Source organism: Trichosurus vulpecula, chromosome 7 (assembly GCF_011100635.1).
Source record: "Trichosurus vulpecula isolate mTriVul1 chromosome 7, mTriVul1.pri, whole genome shotgun sequence".
Taxonomy (NCBI): Eukaryota; Metazoa; Chordata; class Mammalia; order Diprotodontia; family Phalangeridae; genus Trichosurus; species Trichosurus vulpecula.
Window position 1 is genome coordinate 130,067,276 of NC_050579.1, and position 20,681 is coordinate 130,087,956.

Below are 20,681 nucleotides of genomic sequence, written 5' to 3' on the forward strand. Positions count from 1 at the left end.
TTATATTTGAATGAGTAGTTTAAGCAACTCGGTCTCTCATTTAATTCTCTCATGTTCTTCAGTTAATCCTCTATGGAGCACCTAGTTGAAATGCTTTCAAAAAGCTATCTAAGCTGCAGAAGTATTTCTGCAGTACTTATCACAGTAGCATTGAGGTGCTTTGACAAATGTGCTATTTTAGTATGAAGAGAGGCACATAAAAGAAAATGAAGAAAGACACTTTGTCAGAGCTTCTGTTTATAGCTTCATTTGTTGAATTCTGCTGATACACAAAAATTATCTCAGAGGAAACCATTAAGAAATAAGATCTTTACTGGGAGATAGCCCTCCTTTGGTTTACTTAATCATTCTTCAAAACCCAAAAAAGAGAACAAAAACCAGTCTTGAAAAGCATTTCCTATATACTACAGAACAATGTGGGAGAGTTGGCTTGTTACTTTCCAGGAAGGAATTGGATCCTATTTTATCCCTAAATAACACTGCTACAAACCCTTTGAGCTCAGCTTGAAGCACATGGATGTGGGGTTGGGGGAGGGACCAGGAAATAAAAAAGCAACAAAGAACAAATGATATCTTTATTAGGAGGAATGAAAATGCCTTAAATTCATTTATATAAACAAATGCACTGTCATTCATCCATTCAGAAAGTAGAACCCATGAGATATGACCCAGAAGGCAATGATTTCGTAACTAAACTCTGAATCATTTTTCCTCTGTCACAATTTTCAATCAGCAGCAAGCACACATTTTACAGCCACCATAGAGTAAAAGACTGGGGAATCAACCAGAAACATTTTGGGCAAACAGACACAGATGCTTTTTAAAACAAGGAACTAGTGCAAAGAGCTTCATGTCATAAAAGACAAGACCCAGAACTGACTTCAAAAAGCAGAAAATAAAAATCTATCTTTATTAAGAAATAAAAATACAGAATTCATTATTTACCGAGGAACAAGAATACATATTGAGTTTGCTATATCTCTCAAGGACTGGCTACAATAATTACATTTAAAAATGTGTATTCAAGTATCAATACACTGTGAGCACAAACACTGCCAAATAAAAAAAAGAACATGATGCATAGGAAAGTCAGATCACTTAAAAACACTTCATTTGGTTTACATGTTGAAAAACTAAGGCCATGTTAATATGGCAAGCTTTCCCCATAATACTGCATTTTCTCTCTCTATATTATTTGTCTGTCTAGAGCTAGAATGGATTTCAGTGATTTGATGGGATGGGAATCTGAATAGACTGAGAGCCCAGTGACTGAAAATTAAGAAACTTTACTCAGGGATATGAATCCCAATATGATAGAAACAAATTGGTTTAGTGGAAAAGTTTGATGGTTTAGAATCAGCACCCCTACATAATAAACTAGCACCAATGCCCATATGCACTGGTTAATTTCTTGCCCAAATGTTTGCTTGTTGTCACTTTGATATGCCATGAGCCAATTTGTTACTTTCCTTAGAGAGTATCAATCTTTTGCTTTTCTAAAAGCTACATTCCTGGTTTCATTCCCATACAACCTGGCTACAGAAACCTCTTTGAAAGCAAAACCAAAAGAAGTTTGTTTGTTTGTTTACAGCGTTAAAGAATGAACACAGTGCTTGGTTAGGTCTGAAGGAACTGACCATCTTGTGTTTCTGGAAAGGAAGGTTTTATAATTCCATAGTAGGAATAATTCTTTCCCCAAGGGAGTAGGAAAAGCCAATCAGTAAACAGGATCATTCCTATTCAGGTGCTTCCCCAAAGCAACACTACCCCAAGAGTGCACAGTGTGTGGGTCAGATAGGCTGGCACATGTTTGTTGGCATTCCTGGGCTCGCTCAGCCCATATTCTATCAGAAATTATAATCTTATGTATTCCAGCAGCAGAATAATATGAGGAAAATTAGTGAGATGTCTTTACCCAAGAGGTATATTAAAGTCTGAAAAGATTTCAGGAAAGAGATGACTATTAGAAGCAATTTAGAAAATATTTTAATTAAAAAACCAGACGTCAATAGGTTTTTTCTTGAGTATTGTTGCTGCTCAGTCTTACTTCAGATAACTCTCTCTTGATTTGAGCCTGGATCTCAGGTTTTGATAAAAGGTCCTTTATCTGTTTGACTTTGGACAACACACCCAGCCTTTCTCCAAGCAAAGCTTCCTTAATTAAGTCCATGATTATGGCAGGTTTCTTGCCTATAGGGGGAAAAAAAATCACATATTTTTGCACTTAATGAATGTCAATGAAAAACACGAAAATACAGGACTTATCAAAACTGAATTTTTAAAAGCCTTTAAAACAGTCCGTATCTTATAGAAAAAGGTAACATCATGTGAAAAAATAGAATTTACATGTTTCTCTTATTGTAAATAACTATAACGGCAAGGAGGCAAGATGATCAGAACAAATGTCAGAAACATTACATACAGGATGGTTGCACTGATGGTGATCACTTCTACAATGGCCATGATTAACTTAGCACTAGTTGGCTTTGTAATGGCAGAATTTGCGATTTTTGGCCTCAGAACAAGCAGTCAAAAAACCCCGCTGTTCAGCAAGGCAGATGGCATTATATCCACTTATGGTAAGGCCTCTTCCATGACCATAAATGTAGCATGCATGGCGTGGACAAAAGTCTTGTCCACCTCTCTTGTAACATAAAGGCGTTCTAGCAAACACGGGTAGGCAGAACTCAAGTCTTTTCTCATAGCCTCACGTCCCCTTGTTCCCAGCATTCTATTTGCTTATAAGAATTGCAGATATCTCTCCTAGGAAAGTGTATTAGGGCAGGGGCCACGTTTCTACGAGACACACTTTGAAAACCAGTACAAGGTAAGTCAGTCAAGGCGACTTCATGAATCAAAGCTGGGAGGTGTCTCGTAGGCATTTTTAGAAGGGACAATCAATTCTCATTTCCTGTTATCACTGTCGTTTGTGTCTGAGTGTGCGGGTTCTTCAGTTTTCACAGGGCTTCCATCCACCTGCCTAGTTTTGTTTTGTGTTTCTTCTAAATACTGCTGCACGGCCTTGAGGACGGCATTCTCCACCAGCCTCTTGCTAAGCCTCACCAGTTCAGCATCATCTGGCTCTCTTCCATTCTTTTCACCTACATGCCATAATAGATAAGAGAGGTCACTAATATCATATTGCCATGGAAACCGGACATGCATAGCTGCGGCTACTGGTTCAATCACTTAAAAACAGATGCTGTTCTTCAAACAATTAAACTGGATTTCTATACTCCTAAATACCAGTTTTGTTTTTCATTTTGTACTTGGCGTTGAGGGGGGCGGGCTGGCTCATTTCCTAAAAGGTCAGCTGAAAAGTAATTCGTCAGTGCCCAGTAAATGTTCTACCTAGAGACGCTGAGCATTTCCTCTCTTTATACAAATGTCCTCTTCATACCCAAAGCCCAATCACTCTAGACCAAGCCCATCTGCCCACCTAGATGCATTACTTCCCATTAAGAAATTTTTAAAGAATTGATTGTTTTGCTGTTGCTTGAGTACCCTCTGTATCTCTTCCCTGCCCCCACTGCCCCATTATCATGTAACTAAAGTTTCCCAGTATTCTAATTACTTGGGGATATTTGTTTAAAATACTTGTAGATTCATTTTTGTTTTTTAATAAATTCTCAATGCTTTCAGGTGAAAAGAGTACTTGGCTAAAGCACAGTTAGATTCTAAATTGGCTCAAAGAATCATTGGTTTGTTATGAGTTCCTAAAAGGAAAAAGCATTTTTAATCTCATTGCTATTGCTAGACTTTAAGAAATTGCTCAATTTAAGAAACTGCTCAAGGGTATTTTGGAGCTGAAGTCATGAGTTACTGAAAGTTAACTTGCCTAGAACTATGACTTCACGGCTGGGGACACTAAAAAAAGGATGAAGAGATGAATTTATCCTGCATTTTTCTTTGGAAAAAGTCTAGTCAACAACCTAGAGAGGCCATAGTGACTGGTAAATCTTCCTAGATTCAAGAAAGCAGCAACTTACTTTACTAATTATGTGGTGCCTGGAGCACTTAAGTCTAGCTCTAGCTTAACAAAACTAAATTGACCCATCTTGTTGAGAGATTATATGATTAAATCTTACAAACATATAGTTTAACTCTCACAATAGCTATAATTAGTTCAAATTTCCTTGGGTCATCATGTTGTGGAAAAACTTCCCTTTAAAGGCAAACCAAAAAACAAGATGTCTCACAGACTCATGTCCCAAAGAACTAAATGTTTTATAAGACTTACATAAGGGAAGGAAGGGAGGGAAGGAGGGAGGGAGAAAAAAAGGAAAAAAGGAAGGAAGGAAGGAAAAAAGGAAGGAAAGAAAAAAGGAGGGAAGATGGAAGGATAAGAAAGATGTTACCTAGATAGGAATCTGCTTGAAAAAAACATTAAGTGGACTGCAAATTAAGAGTGAATAGTGAGACATGGCAACCAAAAGACTTAATACAATATTAGATCATATTAAGATACCCATCAGCAGATAGTGGCACAGTGGGTAGAGAGTGGGTTGTGTAGTTGGAAGATCTAACTACAAATCTGATCTCAGAAACTTACTAGATGTGTGACCCTGAGGAAGTGACTTAATCAAAACTTTTTAATCTGTAAAATGGGGATAATACCAGCATCTACCTCACAAAACTGTTCCGAGGATCAATAATATATGTAAAGCACTTCTTAAGACTTAAAATGCTTTGTGCATACTGCTAATAACATTAATAATGGTAGTAGTAGTAATGGTAGTAAGGTGGTAGTAGTAGCAGTAGTTGTTGTCCCAGTGATGTGACAGTCATACATACACACATATATATACGTACACACAGTCTCCCTGTACTCTGCCCTAGTTAGACCATAAAAGAGCATTGCATTTGGTGTTGTGTACCACGTTTTAGGAAGGCCATGATATTCTCAAGAGGATCCATACAATGTCAAGCAGAACAACGAAGGGCTTTCTTTGAATCTGTGAACTCTAAGGATTGCTTGAAGGAACCTTGGGGATTAGTTTGAAGAAGCGATTTGGAAAGATGTGACCGCTCTCTTCAAGTCCTTGAAGGGGGATCGTGGCTATGAACAAGTTTCAGAAGGGAAGATACATGAGGTGGATGTGACAATGAGAGTCGTACAAAGGCAGAGTAAGCTACCTCGGGAGGAAGCAGGTTCAAGCAAAGCCTGAAAGACCGTTGGCAGAAGGTTCAGGTTGGCCCCACTGGCCTCTGAATTCTCTTTCTAACTGAGAATCTGTGCTTTGGATTCTATGATAAAAGAAAGGTGACAATACATGTATTGGAAAATTCTAAGTGAGCATACTACTCTCCCCCCTCGCAAAGAAAGCCAAAATCTAGAGATAAGCCATACTGTTTCTAAATCTTCATTAGGCTAACACAGAAGCTTTAATTATTCTACAGACCTCTCAGCATTTACAATTCTAATTAGCTACTGTCAACTATTCATTATCTTTACTACTGGATGGGGTTCAGAGTAATAGCTGGTATTCCCTAAACAGTGGTTATTTGCTATTTAAATACAATAGGTAGTAACAGCAATGCTGTTTTAAGAACGACTTTGAGTGAATAAGTTATTTTGACTATAATAAATACTCAAATTAACTGTAAAGGATATATGAAGAAAGACATTATCCGCATTCAGAGAAAAAATGATAAACAGAAGAATGTATAGAATACTTTTACATATATATACATACACACACACACACACACACACACACACACACATATATATATATATATATATATATATATATATTTGGGTCTAATGGTAGCCTTCTCTGGGGCAGGGTGGGGGAAGGGTAGAAAAAAAGAGAAAAAAAATTTGCAGGATAATTTTGTTGTGTATTTGAAAGGAATAGCAAATTGTACATAATAGATTTGGAGTTTCATGTACAATCATCTTTTTATTGTGCTATGTTATAGAAATGCTTGTTTTATTCCATAAGTACATATTAATGTAATAAAATAAAAGGGGAGCTCACAATATAAACAGGGAGACAACATGTAAACAAGATACACGCCAGAAAATTTGAAGATAATCTCAAAAGAAAGGATTCTAGGCAACGTGCCTCAAAATGTAAGTATTAATAATAATTAATAGCTGTTAATAAACTATGTTAGTTGTTAGTCATTGTTTTATTATATCACACTTTATTATATCTATTATTTGATTAAACAATTTTAAAATTAATGAATCAATAATTTCATATATTACGTAAACATTTTTATTAATTTCATATAAACTCTATATAATAGATAAACTAAACACACATATCATCAGCATCAGTTATTAATAACTGGCAGCCACATGGTAAAAAGCAGCACATGTCAAAGCAGAGGTTGTGAACACAGGTCTTCCTGACTCCATGTCCAGCACTGTGTCATGCTCCCTCTCCCTAATAGAAAAACTGTGCCATGGATACACCACAACATAATCAAGAAACACCTTGAAGAGGTGATATGGTCAGGCAGAACATCATGGTGTTATGGAAAAAGCCTTGGACACTGAAATAAAAGAAAGGTTTTGAGCCCCAGCTCTCTAACTTAGTAGCTATATGACCTTGGGTTTAAACTCTCTCTGGTCTCTAGTTTTCTCATCTATAAAGAGAGGAAAAATACTTGCCCCATCTACCTCACTGGATCATTTCAAGGATTCAGTGAATTAGATAATACCAGGTGTCCCCAAAGTCAGAATGCAGTTCAAAGCTTTTAATAACTGACTTTTAATAACTGTATCACTAAAGTGCTTTGCAAGATCTAAACCATTTTACAAGTGCAGATTATTTATATATATATATATATATATATATATGTTTCTGCTTGGAGGATTAACAGATTTTGTATTTATGAAATTATAAAGTCCACAAGATCAGACAGCACTTCTATGCTTTGTGTGCTCTCAATTATAGTGGGTATCTATAAATGCTATTGAATGAAATGTCCAGTGACTTTCAGCATTCTAAATTCTGTCTCTTGAACTCAGGTCTCCCTGGTTCTAGGTCCAGTGCTGCATCCACTGCATCTGTCAAGTAATCCAAATAATATGAAGGGCAGAACTATCCCCCCTCCCTTATTCTGGACTAAAACAATCTAAGACGACCTTAATCTGCACCAGTGGAGGGAGTTTCCATATCAGGAATTCTCTACATTAAAGAAATCATGGGTCTTTACTCCAAAAAGGAAGGGAAAAGTTGACAGTTGTTTTGAATGCCCTGTTAAAATTCTGATTCGTATTGAACTCAAGGTCCATGAAAAATTCCAGAGCTTTTTCAGGGCTGTTCTCTAGCCCCGCCAACCTACCATGGATTTGTGAAGGCGCCTTTCTGGATTCAACTGCAGGGCTTTTCATTCATCGCTATTAAATATTAGACTCAGTTCAACATCCTAGACAGTCAAGGGGACAGAGCTCTGAGCCTAGAGACAGGAAGACCCAAATGCAGATCTGGCCTCACACAGCTGTGTGACACTGGGCAAGTCATTTAAACCTCTGCCTCAGATGGTTGTTGTGAGGATAAAATGGGGTAATATTTGTAAAGTGCTCTGTATATTTATAAAGTGCTAATCTTAAAGAGTTGCATGTTAGGTGGTGGTGGTAGTCATAGTAGTGGTAGTGGTAGTAATGTTAATAGTGGTAGTAGCAATGCTGGTGGTAGTAGTGGTAGTGATAATAGCAACGGCAGTAGTATCGGTGGTAGTAGAGTGGTGATGGTAGAAGTGGTAGTGGTGATGGTAGTAGTCATAGGAGCAGTAGTCGTGGTGATGGTGATAGTGGTGGTGGTGGTGGTGGTAGTAGCAGTAGAAGCATCCTGACAATTTCACCCAATATGTTAACTGTGCCTTCCAGGTTTGTGTTATCTGCAAATTTGATTAATATGCCATCTATACTTTCATCCAAGTCAGTGATACCAAAAAAAAATGTTACAAAGAATTAAGTCAAGGACAGATCCCTGAGACACTCTACTAGAAATGTCTATGCATGCTGACATACAGCTATTAATGGCCATTCTTTGGGTCTGGACAGTCAATCACCTCCAGAGTCACACAAATGTATTATTACCGTCTAGGTCAGTCCACAAGCATAGCAGGAGGGGCTTTGACAAAGGCTTTGCTGATGTTAGAATAAAACCACATTTGTGGCGCTTCCTTTGTCTAATGCCCTAGCGGATCGGTTATTATATTAACATTAGCAAAACTATCTGCTTAGCTAACCTGTGGCAAACAACATCATAAAAGTGATTAAAGATTACAGGAAAACAATTCCCATTGCCCCTAGGATAAAATGCAAACTCCACTGTTTGCTATTTAAAGCCCTTCACAATCTGGCTCCCGCCAGGCTTTCTAGGATAATTACACATTTCTCCGGCTAACATACTCTACGCTCCAGGGACACTGGCCAACTTGATCTTCTCCATGAGTGACATTACATTTTCTTTGACGGTGCCATAGTCCACACTCTCCCCTAGGCTTAAATGTTCTCTTGGAATCTCTAATTCCACTCCAAGTGCATGCCAGTTCTTTATGGAGGCCTTTCCTGATTCTTCCATTTATACATACCCCCTCCCATTTTGCATTTTGTATGTAGTCCTGTATTTATTAACTGCAAATACCCGGCATGTCCCACTAGAAGGTAACCTCCTTGGAGACAGGGGCCATTATGTTCTAGTTTCTGTAAAGACAGCACCCAGCACAGTGCCTGGTACACAATAGGTGGTTATTAAATATTTCTTGATTAACTGTCTGATTGGTTGACTTGCGAGAAGAGGTAACAGTTTGAAAAACTGTATGAAAATTTGTCTTTAGTTAACCTGCTTGACTGACACCATGCTGGGGCTGGGAATTCAATGTGGTCTCTATGTTGCAGAATTTCCAATTTGGTCCCACAGTTAATTGATAAGTGGTTATTAAGAGCATTACTATGTACCAGGCACTATGCTAAGCACTGGGGATACAAAGAAAGACAAAAACACAGTCTCTGTCCTCAAGGAGTCCACATTCGGCAACCAAGGCTCTTTTCTTTCTGAGAAATTCAAATGATGGTCTCTCAAAATTTGATTTAAATTCTGACCACAGAGAAGTAAGTACTTGGGAATGTTCAAATGGTACACTTTTGAAAAAATATGCTGCTGTGTAGCTAAATGGGTCATGGCTACAAAAGAATTAATATCTTCAGTGGGCCACAGGATAGAACATTATAAATGCAGAGATTATTCATTAGTCCATTTCATAATAGATAGGGAGCTTATGTCCTGACTGAAAAAAATACTATTTAAAGGCAAAAAGCTTCAAGAAGGCAAGAGTGATTGGTCACAAATGGTCAGTCAAGGGGAAAGGTGGTCAGAGGAGGCATACAATTTAAAGAGATTGCCCTTGACAGATACTTCTAAATTCACATGGGCATAAGGGCACCAAATTAAAATTAGTGGAGGGAATAGAGCACATCTACAAAAGACAAGAGCTTGTTGAGCCCAAAGATTTGTTGCGTTAGTACCCAAAAGCACAGCTGGGAGACGTATTGTAGAATGTCTATTTGCTCCTGTGTGACCTAAGACTTCCATTTCACTTTCAAAAAGGAAAAGGTTGGGGGGTGGGGTGGAACCCAGACCAAACTTAAACATTTTACAGTATACTTTGGTGGGGGGAGCTTTTCCTGTTTACTGAAAGTCTTTAAATAAGCTGCCAAGACAAATCTTGGGGAGCAAATCTCTAATAACACAGTCCACCATCCACTACATTTAATATATACATTAGCACACACATGAAGACCTAAGTCAAAGTTACTAAGCCAGGGACTTATTATTTTACGGGTACCTGGGTGGCAGAATGGACAAAGTGGTATAACTGGAGTCAGGATGCTGTCTCCGACACTAGTCGTATGACCAGAAATAAATTACTGAGCCTTGGTCTTCTCAATACAATCTAGCCTCTAGAAAATGCCCTAAAGCAGGAAGACAAGATTTTTGTTATTGTAACTGCTGTTAATACATATTTTCCTCATTAAAGTTTCAAAATCAAATGCATATTTTTTCTTTGCAGCCTTAAAATTACACAAAAAATTAAAACATACAAAATAGATTCTCTACAACCACTCTGCCCCTCCCACCTAGTTCTAAGGGGTGATTCTTGGTCCTTGGATGGTCCTTTCTCCTCCTACAATCTAAATCCTAAAAATATTGTGCTTATTACAATGCAAGAGACAGAGTATATGTTCACTTCTCTTCTAGGTGACCTGGACAGCCTTCCTTCTCTCAAGCTCTTGCGAGGACAGAGATGGAGGGAGAGTGAAGAAGAGAGAAAGAGAATACTTTTATAGCAGAGCTTCTTAACCTGGGTTCCCATGAACTTGTTTTAAAAATATTTGGATAACTGTATTTTGATATAATTATGATTATAATTGGTAGAATTATTAATTTGACAGGTTTTGATATAATTCTTGGTTATAATCGATACAAGTCCTTTGTAACTCTGTATAGGACTCAATCAAAACCAGAATTCTTAGAAAGGGTTCATAGTCTTCAAAAGATTCATGAAGAGGTCTATGACACAAGAAAGTTTTAAAGCTTCTGTCTTAGAGGGTTACCTGGGGAGAGGTTAAATGATTACTTGAGAAATTACATGATTTACCCAGGATGACACAGCTAGTAAATATCTGAGGCAGGATTTGAACTGAGGTCTTAGCTGTGTTCAAGAGAGGTGGTGAAAAGTAATAACTAATTACATATAAAAAGCCTGATTTAAAATGATTAAGCAAGGGAGATCAACTCCTTTCCATCCATCCCTTATATTTAGGGGTAAATAGCATAGTTACAAGTGCCTAAGGTAACCACCCTAAAATTTTAAAGAAAATTTAATGAGTTGGGGGTTTGGTGTAGAAAGCTTGATTGAACATAGTTCAATTCTATTTTTCCCTGTAAAATGATTTCACAGCTTACGCAAATTGTATGATGAGAACTGAGTAACAGTGAATAATTACATGGTTAGTTCTAGTGTGTTTTAGTGAATAATTAATTTAAAGGATACCATTTCTTTTTACAATTTCTAGGAAATCTATAGATCTAATTACAAAGAAATCTGGGAACAATTTGTACTTGATATTGGGAGCATCTAGTAGAGCACTGGACACACAGTAGACTAAAGATTGTTAGCTGAGTCACTACAAATTTTGATTTTCCATGATGTTCATTTAAATAGAGCCTGCATTTGATCAGAAGCCTCCAGAAAATTCTTCAAGGATGAGGGGTTGTTAACCTTTTTTGTGTCATGGACCCCTTCAGCAGTATGGTGAAGCCAATGGAACTATTCTCAGAAGATCTGTTGTCTATGTTCATCATGGAAGGAAATGCTAAATTTCAGTAAAAGATTAAAGAAAATAAAAACATAAATTTATTTTGGTCTCATCCAAGTTCACAGAGTCCCTGGGATCTATCTACCTAATCCTAGACCCCCTGCTATAGATAAATCCTGCAACAGGCAACAGCAAATATACTATTATTTGGCTCTAGACACACTGATTCAAAACACAGATTACCTCATAATTACTACTAATTTAGAAGTATTAAAGGAACGCACATCTTTCATAAACACTAGCACTGTTACTAAATTTTTATAAGGGAGTAGCCTAATATTACACCCTAAATTACCCCTTTCCTGACAGTATGAATTAAGAAATTTAAAAATAAAGCCCAGCTTCAATATCTTAAGTCTTTAATTTTAGTAGTTAGCTTCAGTGTTTTGATTGTTACAAAGATTATGCTATCACAAGAATAATTGCTGTAACACTCAGTTTAAAGTGTCTCTGTTACTTGGCTTCTTGAATCATTTGAACTTTTTTCCAGCCAGCAAAATCCATTAGAGCAGTCTTTTTGAAAGGAAAAGATGTTTTTGGACACTTCATATTTATTTTCACATGCAAACAACAATTTCTGTGACACGTGCTAAATCCCAAGGACACTGCCAGTCTGAGTAGCACACCCTTTTGCAATTGCTCACTGTTCTTTGCCACCACAGACTTTTGTTTTGTTTTGGGTTTTTCATTTGTTGCTTTTTTTGTTTTGTTTTGTTTTTTGTAGATCCGCTAGAGACTGTTCCCTTTATCCAAACCTCCCAGATGGCTGAAAGCTCCCATGGGCAGGTATACTTGACTACATCCAAGTAGGATAAGAGGAAATCATGTCAAGACCTGACTCCTTGACCTTACTCCTGCCTGACATCATTCCCCACAGTTAAAACATCTGTTCAACCCAAAGTGCTTCTTGGATCTCTGCTGTACCATTCCTTTGTTCCTTAAAAAGCTGTTTTCACTCCTACTTTTCATTTATTTTTATATTATTGGCAACTTTAAAGGAACCAGTTAATATAACACTTAAGTAGTGGAAACACTTTCTGTATTTTATCTCATTTGAGCCTCAAAACCATGGGAAGTAGTTTGTTATCCCCAGTTTACATATGAGACAATTGAGGCTCAAACAATTGAGGGGGTACTTGGAAAGTGTTACTGTAAAGGACAAACAGTCTTTCAGGAAGATGGGCCGTTGATTCCCTAGAACTCTCTTTGCAGCTACATAGCAAAAGTGGATATTGTGCCATACTTGGAGGCAGGAAGTCCTGCATTCAAATTCTGCCACACTTATTTACTAGCTATGGTACTCAGGGTAAGCCACTAACTTCTCGCAGCCTTAGTTTTCTCATCCATAAAATAGGGATGAGAGGCAGCTAGCTGGCAGAGCGGATAGAGCACCAGGCCTGGAGTCAGGAAGCCTCATCTTCCTGAGTTCAAATTTGGCCTCATACACTTATTAGCTTTGTGACACTGGGCAAGTCACTCAACCCTGTTTGCCTCAATTTCCTCTTCTGTAAAATGACCTGGAGAAGAGAGTGGTAAACTACTCCAGTATCTTTGCCAAGAAAACCCCAAATGGGGTCATGATGAGTCAGACACAACTAAAATGATTTAACAGCAGCAACAAACAAAACAGGGATAATTATAATATTCTCACAAAGTTGCTGACCAATGCTTTTTGTAACTTTAAAGCACTATGTAAGTATTAGCTATCAGTGCTGAGGGAGACAATACATAGGAAACCTAAGGGACTCACATCTACCTGAAGGAAGCAGCCCCTAACCCTTTACTCCATAGATAAGAAGTCAATAGTAATGACAAAGAGAAGAGAAAAGGCCACTAAAAAATGCAGTTGTACAGCTAGAGGAAAGAGTGGAATGGATTCTCTTTCTTATCCTTTATCTTTGTACCCTATGTCCCTATCACGCCTTCAAAGAGGAAATCTGAAGTATGTATGATAGAATGAAAAAACGAGGAGCTGGAAGACTCTTATGCAGTCAAGGTGTTTGAGCCTAGAAGAGTCTCTAGGCATCTAAGAGACTTTTATCTTCCTGAGAGTTTTCAGCAACTAAACAATTTTAATTGCTTCTTGTTTCTGTCTCTTGTCTTTCCCGAAGCACAAAAGCCTTTAGGAGCTGCAGCATCTGAGTTGTGCGCTTTCTAGGCAGTTTAGATTAATGATCTTCTCCTGGATCCTGACTATTCTAGCCTTATTCATTTTTCCTTTCTTTGAATTTCTATTGTGCCTTCAGTCTATATGACCCAACTTGACACTGCACCACATGCATTTATCTTCCATATCAGAGATCCTTAAAGACGGGGGCTATAACCTAGTATTGTTGTGGAGTCATTTCAGTTGTGTCCTAATCTTCACAACCCCATGTGGAGTTTTCTTGGCAGAGACATTGGAGTGGTTTGCCATTTCCTTCTCCAGCTCATTTTACAGATGAGGAGACGGAGGCAAATAGGATTAAGTGACTTGCTCAGGGCCACACTGCTAGTAAGTGTCTGAGGCAGGACTGAAACTCAGCTCTTCCTGACTCCAGGTTCATCACTCTATGCACTGCACCATAGACTTCTTCCCAGTCCCCTAAAGCATCCAATGATGCTAAGCACATTGTACGTTCTCAGTAAGTGCACACTATAGATTGTTTAAACACACTTAAAACTTTAGTTGTGTATACATTGTTGAAAAAGGTGAACAAACAGTCCTAGTGTGTTGTCTTACGACAACATCTGTGCTTGGACTTAATCATATTTATTTCTTTTATAAAGTTGTGAATTACAAGTATTTTCTTTATTCCAAGGGCTGCCCAATGAAAACTTACTTAACTATTCTAACCTAGGCTAACCTGCTTCTCCCTGTTTAGCACGACATTGCATCTCCCACTTCTGTGTCTTTGCAAGGCTGTTTCCCAAGCCTGAAATGTTCTGCCTTAATCATATTTGTTCCCTTTACAAAGCTGTGATATACAAGTATTATCATCATACTAAGAGCTGCCCAATGAAGAACAGCTGATTTGCTTTCCCCTCTTCTGCACATGACATTCTACCTTCACCTCTGTAACATGGAATTCCTAGCTAGCTCCCTTCAAGGTTAAACACTTCTTCAAATATTAGGTCTTTCCTGAATCCTATTACCAATTGTCAGAGTTCTTTCATTGCACACAAACTATTTTATATTTATTTATTTGTGCATATGCTTTTTCTTCCCAGCAGAACTAAGTCCCTTGAGAGATGGGACTGTCTTGTTTTTATCTTACTTTTTTTTAATCCAGTGCTTAGGATATAGCAAGTACTTAAAAGATGCTTGTTAAATTCAAATTAATAAAAGTAATGTCAGGCAGATGAATATTTAGCCAATACATTTAAATCAAGTTATATTCTTTTACCTTTCATCTGGCAGCAGGAAATTTTAATAGCCTAGTGGGATTAATTCAGAAGAATTCCCTGGCAGTTAATAGAAAATAGTTTTGGAACCCTTGCTAGGGACCCTGGGGCTTGTGGTCCTGAAGTGTTGGGGAGCTATTGTAGACTCTAAGCTAGACGGGAAACTGTCCACCAGTGATGCAAAGAGACACAGACATGGAGTCTGTGATTGACAGTGAAGGTGAATAGCTGGAGACTTCCCTGGTTCACCACTCCACTCGCTGACAAAATTGTTTTTCCCTGAGAATTTAAATAATTGGCAAAGTGCCTCTTTTCCCCTCCCTTTCCTTATCAAAGGACAGAGATATTTAAATCTGTATTTTTCTTTTTTTAAAGTTCTTCATTTGATATTTCCAACAGTCCTTGAAAAGCTGATTTACTAAGTGCTATTAAAATATTAATTGCTTCTGAGTTGTGTTATGCCTTTAATTGTGTACACAGAGTATAACTGGGATGATGCCAGTGACTAGCTTGAATATGGAAGAATTTAAATAGGTCAACTAACCCCTGCCTCAGAATAGACTTCTATTCTGACCTGGAGGCTACAGGTTGTGATGGTTCTTACTAATAGACTAAAACCACTAATTTACTGTTTATTGCAGATAGGCTGGATAATTATGAATGTGGGCACCTTAGGTAATCTCTGTCTTCTGATGCAAAGGAAGGGGGATAGGTGAAGGCAAAGTTATACCTTGAGCTAGGCCAGTGTGGAGAGACAAGTATGGTCTGGGAGTATCAAATCTATCTCTTTTCTGTTGGGAAGGAGTAAGAAACATGACTAGCCAGGCAACCATCTTTGTGCCACAGCCATACTCATTGGTTATAATATCAAAACATAACTTGAGGTAAAATGTAAATATCAGGAATATAAAAAGGGACATACGAATGGCTGAAAAGACCACTTAACCAACCAACTTTCAATACCTGTTGGATGCATTCTAGAATCTTTTTTTTCTTTAAAAGAAAACTTTACTTTTGAATAATTAAGGTATCATGTATTTTCATTTTAGATATAATTCAAATATTATTTTTAGATATCAGGGCATAAGGAAAATAATGAAAAACAATTTTAAGTTCAAAAGATATCCTAAAAGACATTAAAACATACAAAAACCATGCATATAAATACATTTCCAGCTGACCTGTCATCATACATACACATATATTTATATAAAACAAAATTAATTTTATACCATTAAAAAGGTGGGCATAGGAAGTACCATGAAAGGAACTTAAGCTTCTAATTAGTGCATCAGTGTTATGGTAGAGGAAAACAAAGTCCATCTAATTCAGAAGTTTAACCCTCTTAATTACAAGAAAAAGGAATTCCAATCAATGCTTGTTTTTTAACATTGCTTTATAAATCACTTGAACAGATCTACAACACAAATCCAATACTATTTGATATATCGAACAATTCTCTTGCATTGGTTTGTTTTCATTTCTCCTAACACTTGTTCCAGTTGCTGAATCAAGTGGAGCAAGGTAGTTGGGTCATTCTGCAAAACCTGGCTGCTATGCTCTCCATCCTGACTTAGGTGCAGCTTTACAGTCATGGCTAGTTTAATCTGTTGTCTTAGACATCTGCTAGCAAGCTGTACATCCAATCTCCACTCAAGACTGTGGTAACTGGGGAACACTGGTGCCAACTCACTCAGCATTGTTCTGATTTCCTTTCTGTTGTCAAGATAAAGCTGAAGCAACAATTTATTCAAGTCTTCATTGAATCCCAAAACAAGCACAGAATCTTGAAAATCCAGTTCAGAAATCATGAGTTTTAAGCTTTCAGTGAGTAGGTATGTTAATCCCTCACCTCTATGCTGGACTGTGTTACTACTAACACTGAGTTTTCCATTTGTGACACTCGTTTTCACAAGCGGGCCAGATTCAATCTTCTGAGCTAGACTGAATCTGAGCCTGCATTCTAGAATCTTAAGAGTTAGATCTTAGGGAAGGATAGACCTAAATTTTGACATTAATTTTTGAATCTTTCACAATTACTGTAGTGCTCTGCACATAGTACATGCTTAGAAATGCCTGCTGATTTGAACTGAATTGGTCTTTAACAGAGGCAGCTAGGGGCATACTGGACAGAGGTTCTGTCCTTGAGTAAATAGTCTTGAGTTAAAATCTGGCCTCAGACATTTATTAACTGCGTGACCCTGGGCAAGTCATTTAACTTCTGTTTGCCTCAACATCCTCAACTTTATAATGGGGATAATAATAGCACCTACCTCACAGGGTGGTTGTAAGGATCAAATGAGATAATATTCGTAATATTCTTAGTGTATGTAGTACTCAACACTTAAACATTTAATAAATGCCCATTTCCTTATTTAGAACACCTTCATTCACATTCTGTCTCACCGCCAACTAATTCAGAGAGAGGAAAGCTGAAAATGTAAAGGAATCTATCAAGTTCTCGATTCCTCCTGTCTCTAAAAGAAACTGTTTTTGAACTGACCTTCTCTTGTACAAGCTAAAAGTTACTTGCTAGCAGCACTTATTGATAATTCTTCATTGACAATTCAAGATCCAGACCTCTAAACACCCCATTTGCCAAAGGTTTTGCTCCTACAGTTGTTCAGCCGTGTCTGACTCTTCTTGACCACATTTGGGGTTTTCTTGGCAGAGATACTGGAGCGGTTTGCCATTTCCTTCTCCAGCTCATTTGACAGGTGAGGAACTGAGGCAGACAGGGTTCAGTGACTTGCCCAGAGTCACACAGCTAGTAAGTGTCTGAAGTCTGATTTGAACTCTTCCTAACTCCAGGTCAGGTACTTTACCCACTGTACCACCTAGCTGCCCTCTGTTCTATCAGAGACCTCTAAATTTTAAGTTAACATCCATGGTAACTGCATTTGCATAGCACTGTCTTTTGTTAGTTTCTGTCTGATGTCTCCTTGGGCTGCTCTCATATTAAGGAGGGACAGCTGGTAAATGGAAAACTAGGACTCATGGTGAATATCAATCTTCAAGATTCATAAGGGAGCCTGATTTAGGAATAGGCAGGGAAGGGAAATGTCTCTAGGATATCCTTCCAATAATGCTGAGAATAGCATCTTTCAAATGAGTAGGATAGGAACATAGCTGTATCTCCCGTAGTGGATTATTGCTGAATGCCAGAATTCTACCTTTGGAGCTTCCTTTGTGCATTGTGAAAAATGCTAATTTCCACCAAAGGTTAGTACATTAAGTCACTATCCATTAAAATGTTTTATTCATTAGTTTATCAGATGTTGACCCACAGGACAAGGAGTTGAGAGAAATTGTGGTACGGAAGAGGAAGAAGACACAGACCCAGGTCAAAAGAGGAGAGGCCAGGATAGGAGGTTCTTCAGAGAGGCAATATTAAACATCTTTGATTGGGTAAAAAAAGGAGTTAGAAGACTAAATGTGGAAGGCCTGAAGGAGTCTCCAGGCACCCAACAAGCCTATACCTTCAGACAGCTTTTAGCAACTGGACACTTTTAATTGTTCCCTATTTCTGTCTCTCATTTTTCCTTATGCAGATGTCTCATCTCCTCCTCTAGACTGTGAGCTCCAGCAGGGTAGAAAGCATTTTTATTTACCTTCTTATTCCATACAGTGTCCCGTAAAATGTTTTTTTGTCTTGAATCTATGATTTTATCGGTATAAGGAACTCCCCAGAGAGGACAGTTAATAATTGCTACAATTTACAATATAGTAATAAGAGTATTGCCAGGAGCATTGAGATGTCAAGAGGCTAATTCGCTGTGGGGTCATTAAGTGTAAAAGGGGGAACCTGAACCCAAGTCTTCCTGCCTCTGACGCCAACTCTCTAATTGACACTGTTTCTCAAATAGTCCTTTACTACAAACTGTCCTTTCCTACAACTCTTCCCGGAGGCAAGCTTCATTTCTGTCCAACCCAATCACCTATTAAATGGGAAGGATGGGGTCTGGAGGTATAAAAGAGGAAGAAGTCAGAGAATCTCATTTCCTTGCGAGGATATGGCTAATTAGAATGCAGATACTCATATCTATCTTAAGTATTGGTTAATTTCGAGCTTCAGGACTTAAAACCACGAGTTAGGATGGCATAAGCACAGGCAGAGTTAGGACCCATCTGCCTAACGTGATTTAAGTGAGAGGTACCCTGAAGGCCAAACCACACACCAGTAACTCCACTGTGGCTGGACTGTATCACTGATGTCCAAATACACTATCTGGATTCCTCCACTGGCTAAAAAAAGAGGAATAAAAGTCTTCTCTCTCTATTATATTGATAGTCCTTTACCCCAGCCATCTTCTGCCCTACAATGCAGCTATTCAACCCTCTAAACTGGACCACTGGAGACCATGTTATATAAGGGGAAAAGAATTAGAAACACTCAATTCATCTCATAAAGTAACATAAGAAAAAGTAGGGAGCTTCTTGGTGTACACTGGTAACCAGTGGCATTTCCTCTAATTACAGGCACTTTTCACCTCCTTAATTCATCATAGATATGTTAAGCGAGGAGGGCCAGCCTGTTCTCAAAGACTGACATTCAATCTCATTTTATACTTTTCACAGAGATGCTGACATATCAGGGAATTACTGCAAAATGTGGCATCAGCCTCCATACAAAATCCCTGGCTTTTCTAGCATTTCACTTACTAAAATAGGGGTCAGTGGCTCAGATTGCCCCCCAGGTAACACCACAGCAAGGCTGATGATGAAACTCCTATCGAATTCTCTGGCTCCTAGCTACCCTCCCTGACCCCCATTCACTCCTAGCTCCAATACAGGAGTGGTGAGAGAACAAAATACACTCCCAAGCTTTTACTGTATCCTCTGTTTGATCTAAAAGGCAAATACAAAGCAGCATATGTAGATACATGACTATGTCCTTGATAACAATAATAGCTAATATTTATACAGCACCTACTATGTGCAAGTGTAACAACAACGCTGCTAGCAGCTGCTGTGGCTGTGTAAGGCCAATAACACCAGCACACAGGAGGGCTGCTAGTACAGGTTCTTTGATCTGCTTTTCTAAGGAAAGCAACTTTAAGGGGTTTACAATCTCTTTTTAATTAAACATACAGATGTCATTCACTTAGTTCAGGAGAAAAAGTCAGCACCCTGAACTTCAGTGAAAACACAAACAGAAATTACAAGCAGAAGTTACATAAACAGACCAAATAACACAAATCAGCAGGCAGGGCTTCTAAATGCCTGTCCATAGCAATACATACGTAGTTACTAGAGAGACACTGGGGTTTTCAAAGCCCAAAGCTATTGTGATCCCCATTTTACAGATGAAGAAACTGAAGCAGATGCAGGTCAAGTGATTTGCCTAGAATTATAGAGCTAGTAAGTATATGAGTCGGCATATGAACCCAGGTCTTGAAGTCATTTGATCCTCACAATTCAACCTTGAGAAGTGGGTGCCATAATCTCCGTTTTATAGATGAGGATGCTGAGGCTAACTCTAATTGACTTGCCTAGGGTCAAACAGCTAGTGTCTGAGGCCAGATTTGAATTCAGGTTTTCCTAACTCCAGGCCCAGTATTCTATCTCATGCACTAGCTAGGTGCCCCCCAGGAAACAGGAAAAAACCAAGCTCTCTCCTTCCTACCTATATTTAAATCTATGATCTTAAGCAAAACTTTCAGAAGAAATGAGCTTCCAAGGATTTGACAGTCTTTTTATATTTGTGGGGCATGGAGGTGGTGAAGCTCTGAGGCTGCTTCCAGAGCTACAGCTGCAGTTGCTTCCAGCCCCAGGCCCACCTGGTGGGAGGAATTAAGTGGTGGATTACAGCAGGAGTGCAGAGCCTGCTTTGCCCTGCCTGGATCTGGGCCACAATCCTGGTTGGCAGTTCTTGGGGTAGAAGGAGTGCTGCTGTGGCAGAGCTTGCTGTGTAGAAATAGCTCTGAAAACATCAGCACAAGGCCCCTAAACC

General features: G+C 38.4%; 1 protein-coding gene across 1 annotated transcript in view; it reads right to left on the reverse strand.

Moving 5' to 3' along the window:
- Positions 1–561: 561 nt before the first annotated feature.
- The window catches only part of AKAP7 (A-kinase anchoring protein 7), a 171,137-nt gene continuing 151,017 nt past the window's right edge, over positions 562–20,681 (reverse strand). The window contains exon 8 of the mRNA XM_036768250.1: positions 562–3,101. Within this exon, the coding sequence (XP_036624145.1) occupies positions 2,905–3,101 (197 nt within the window). The 3' untranslated portion in view covers positions 562–2,904. The remainder of the gene's footprint in view (positions 3,102–20,681) is intronic.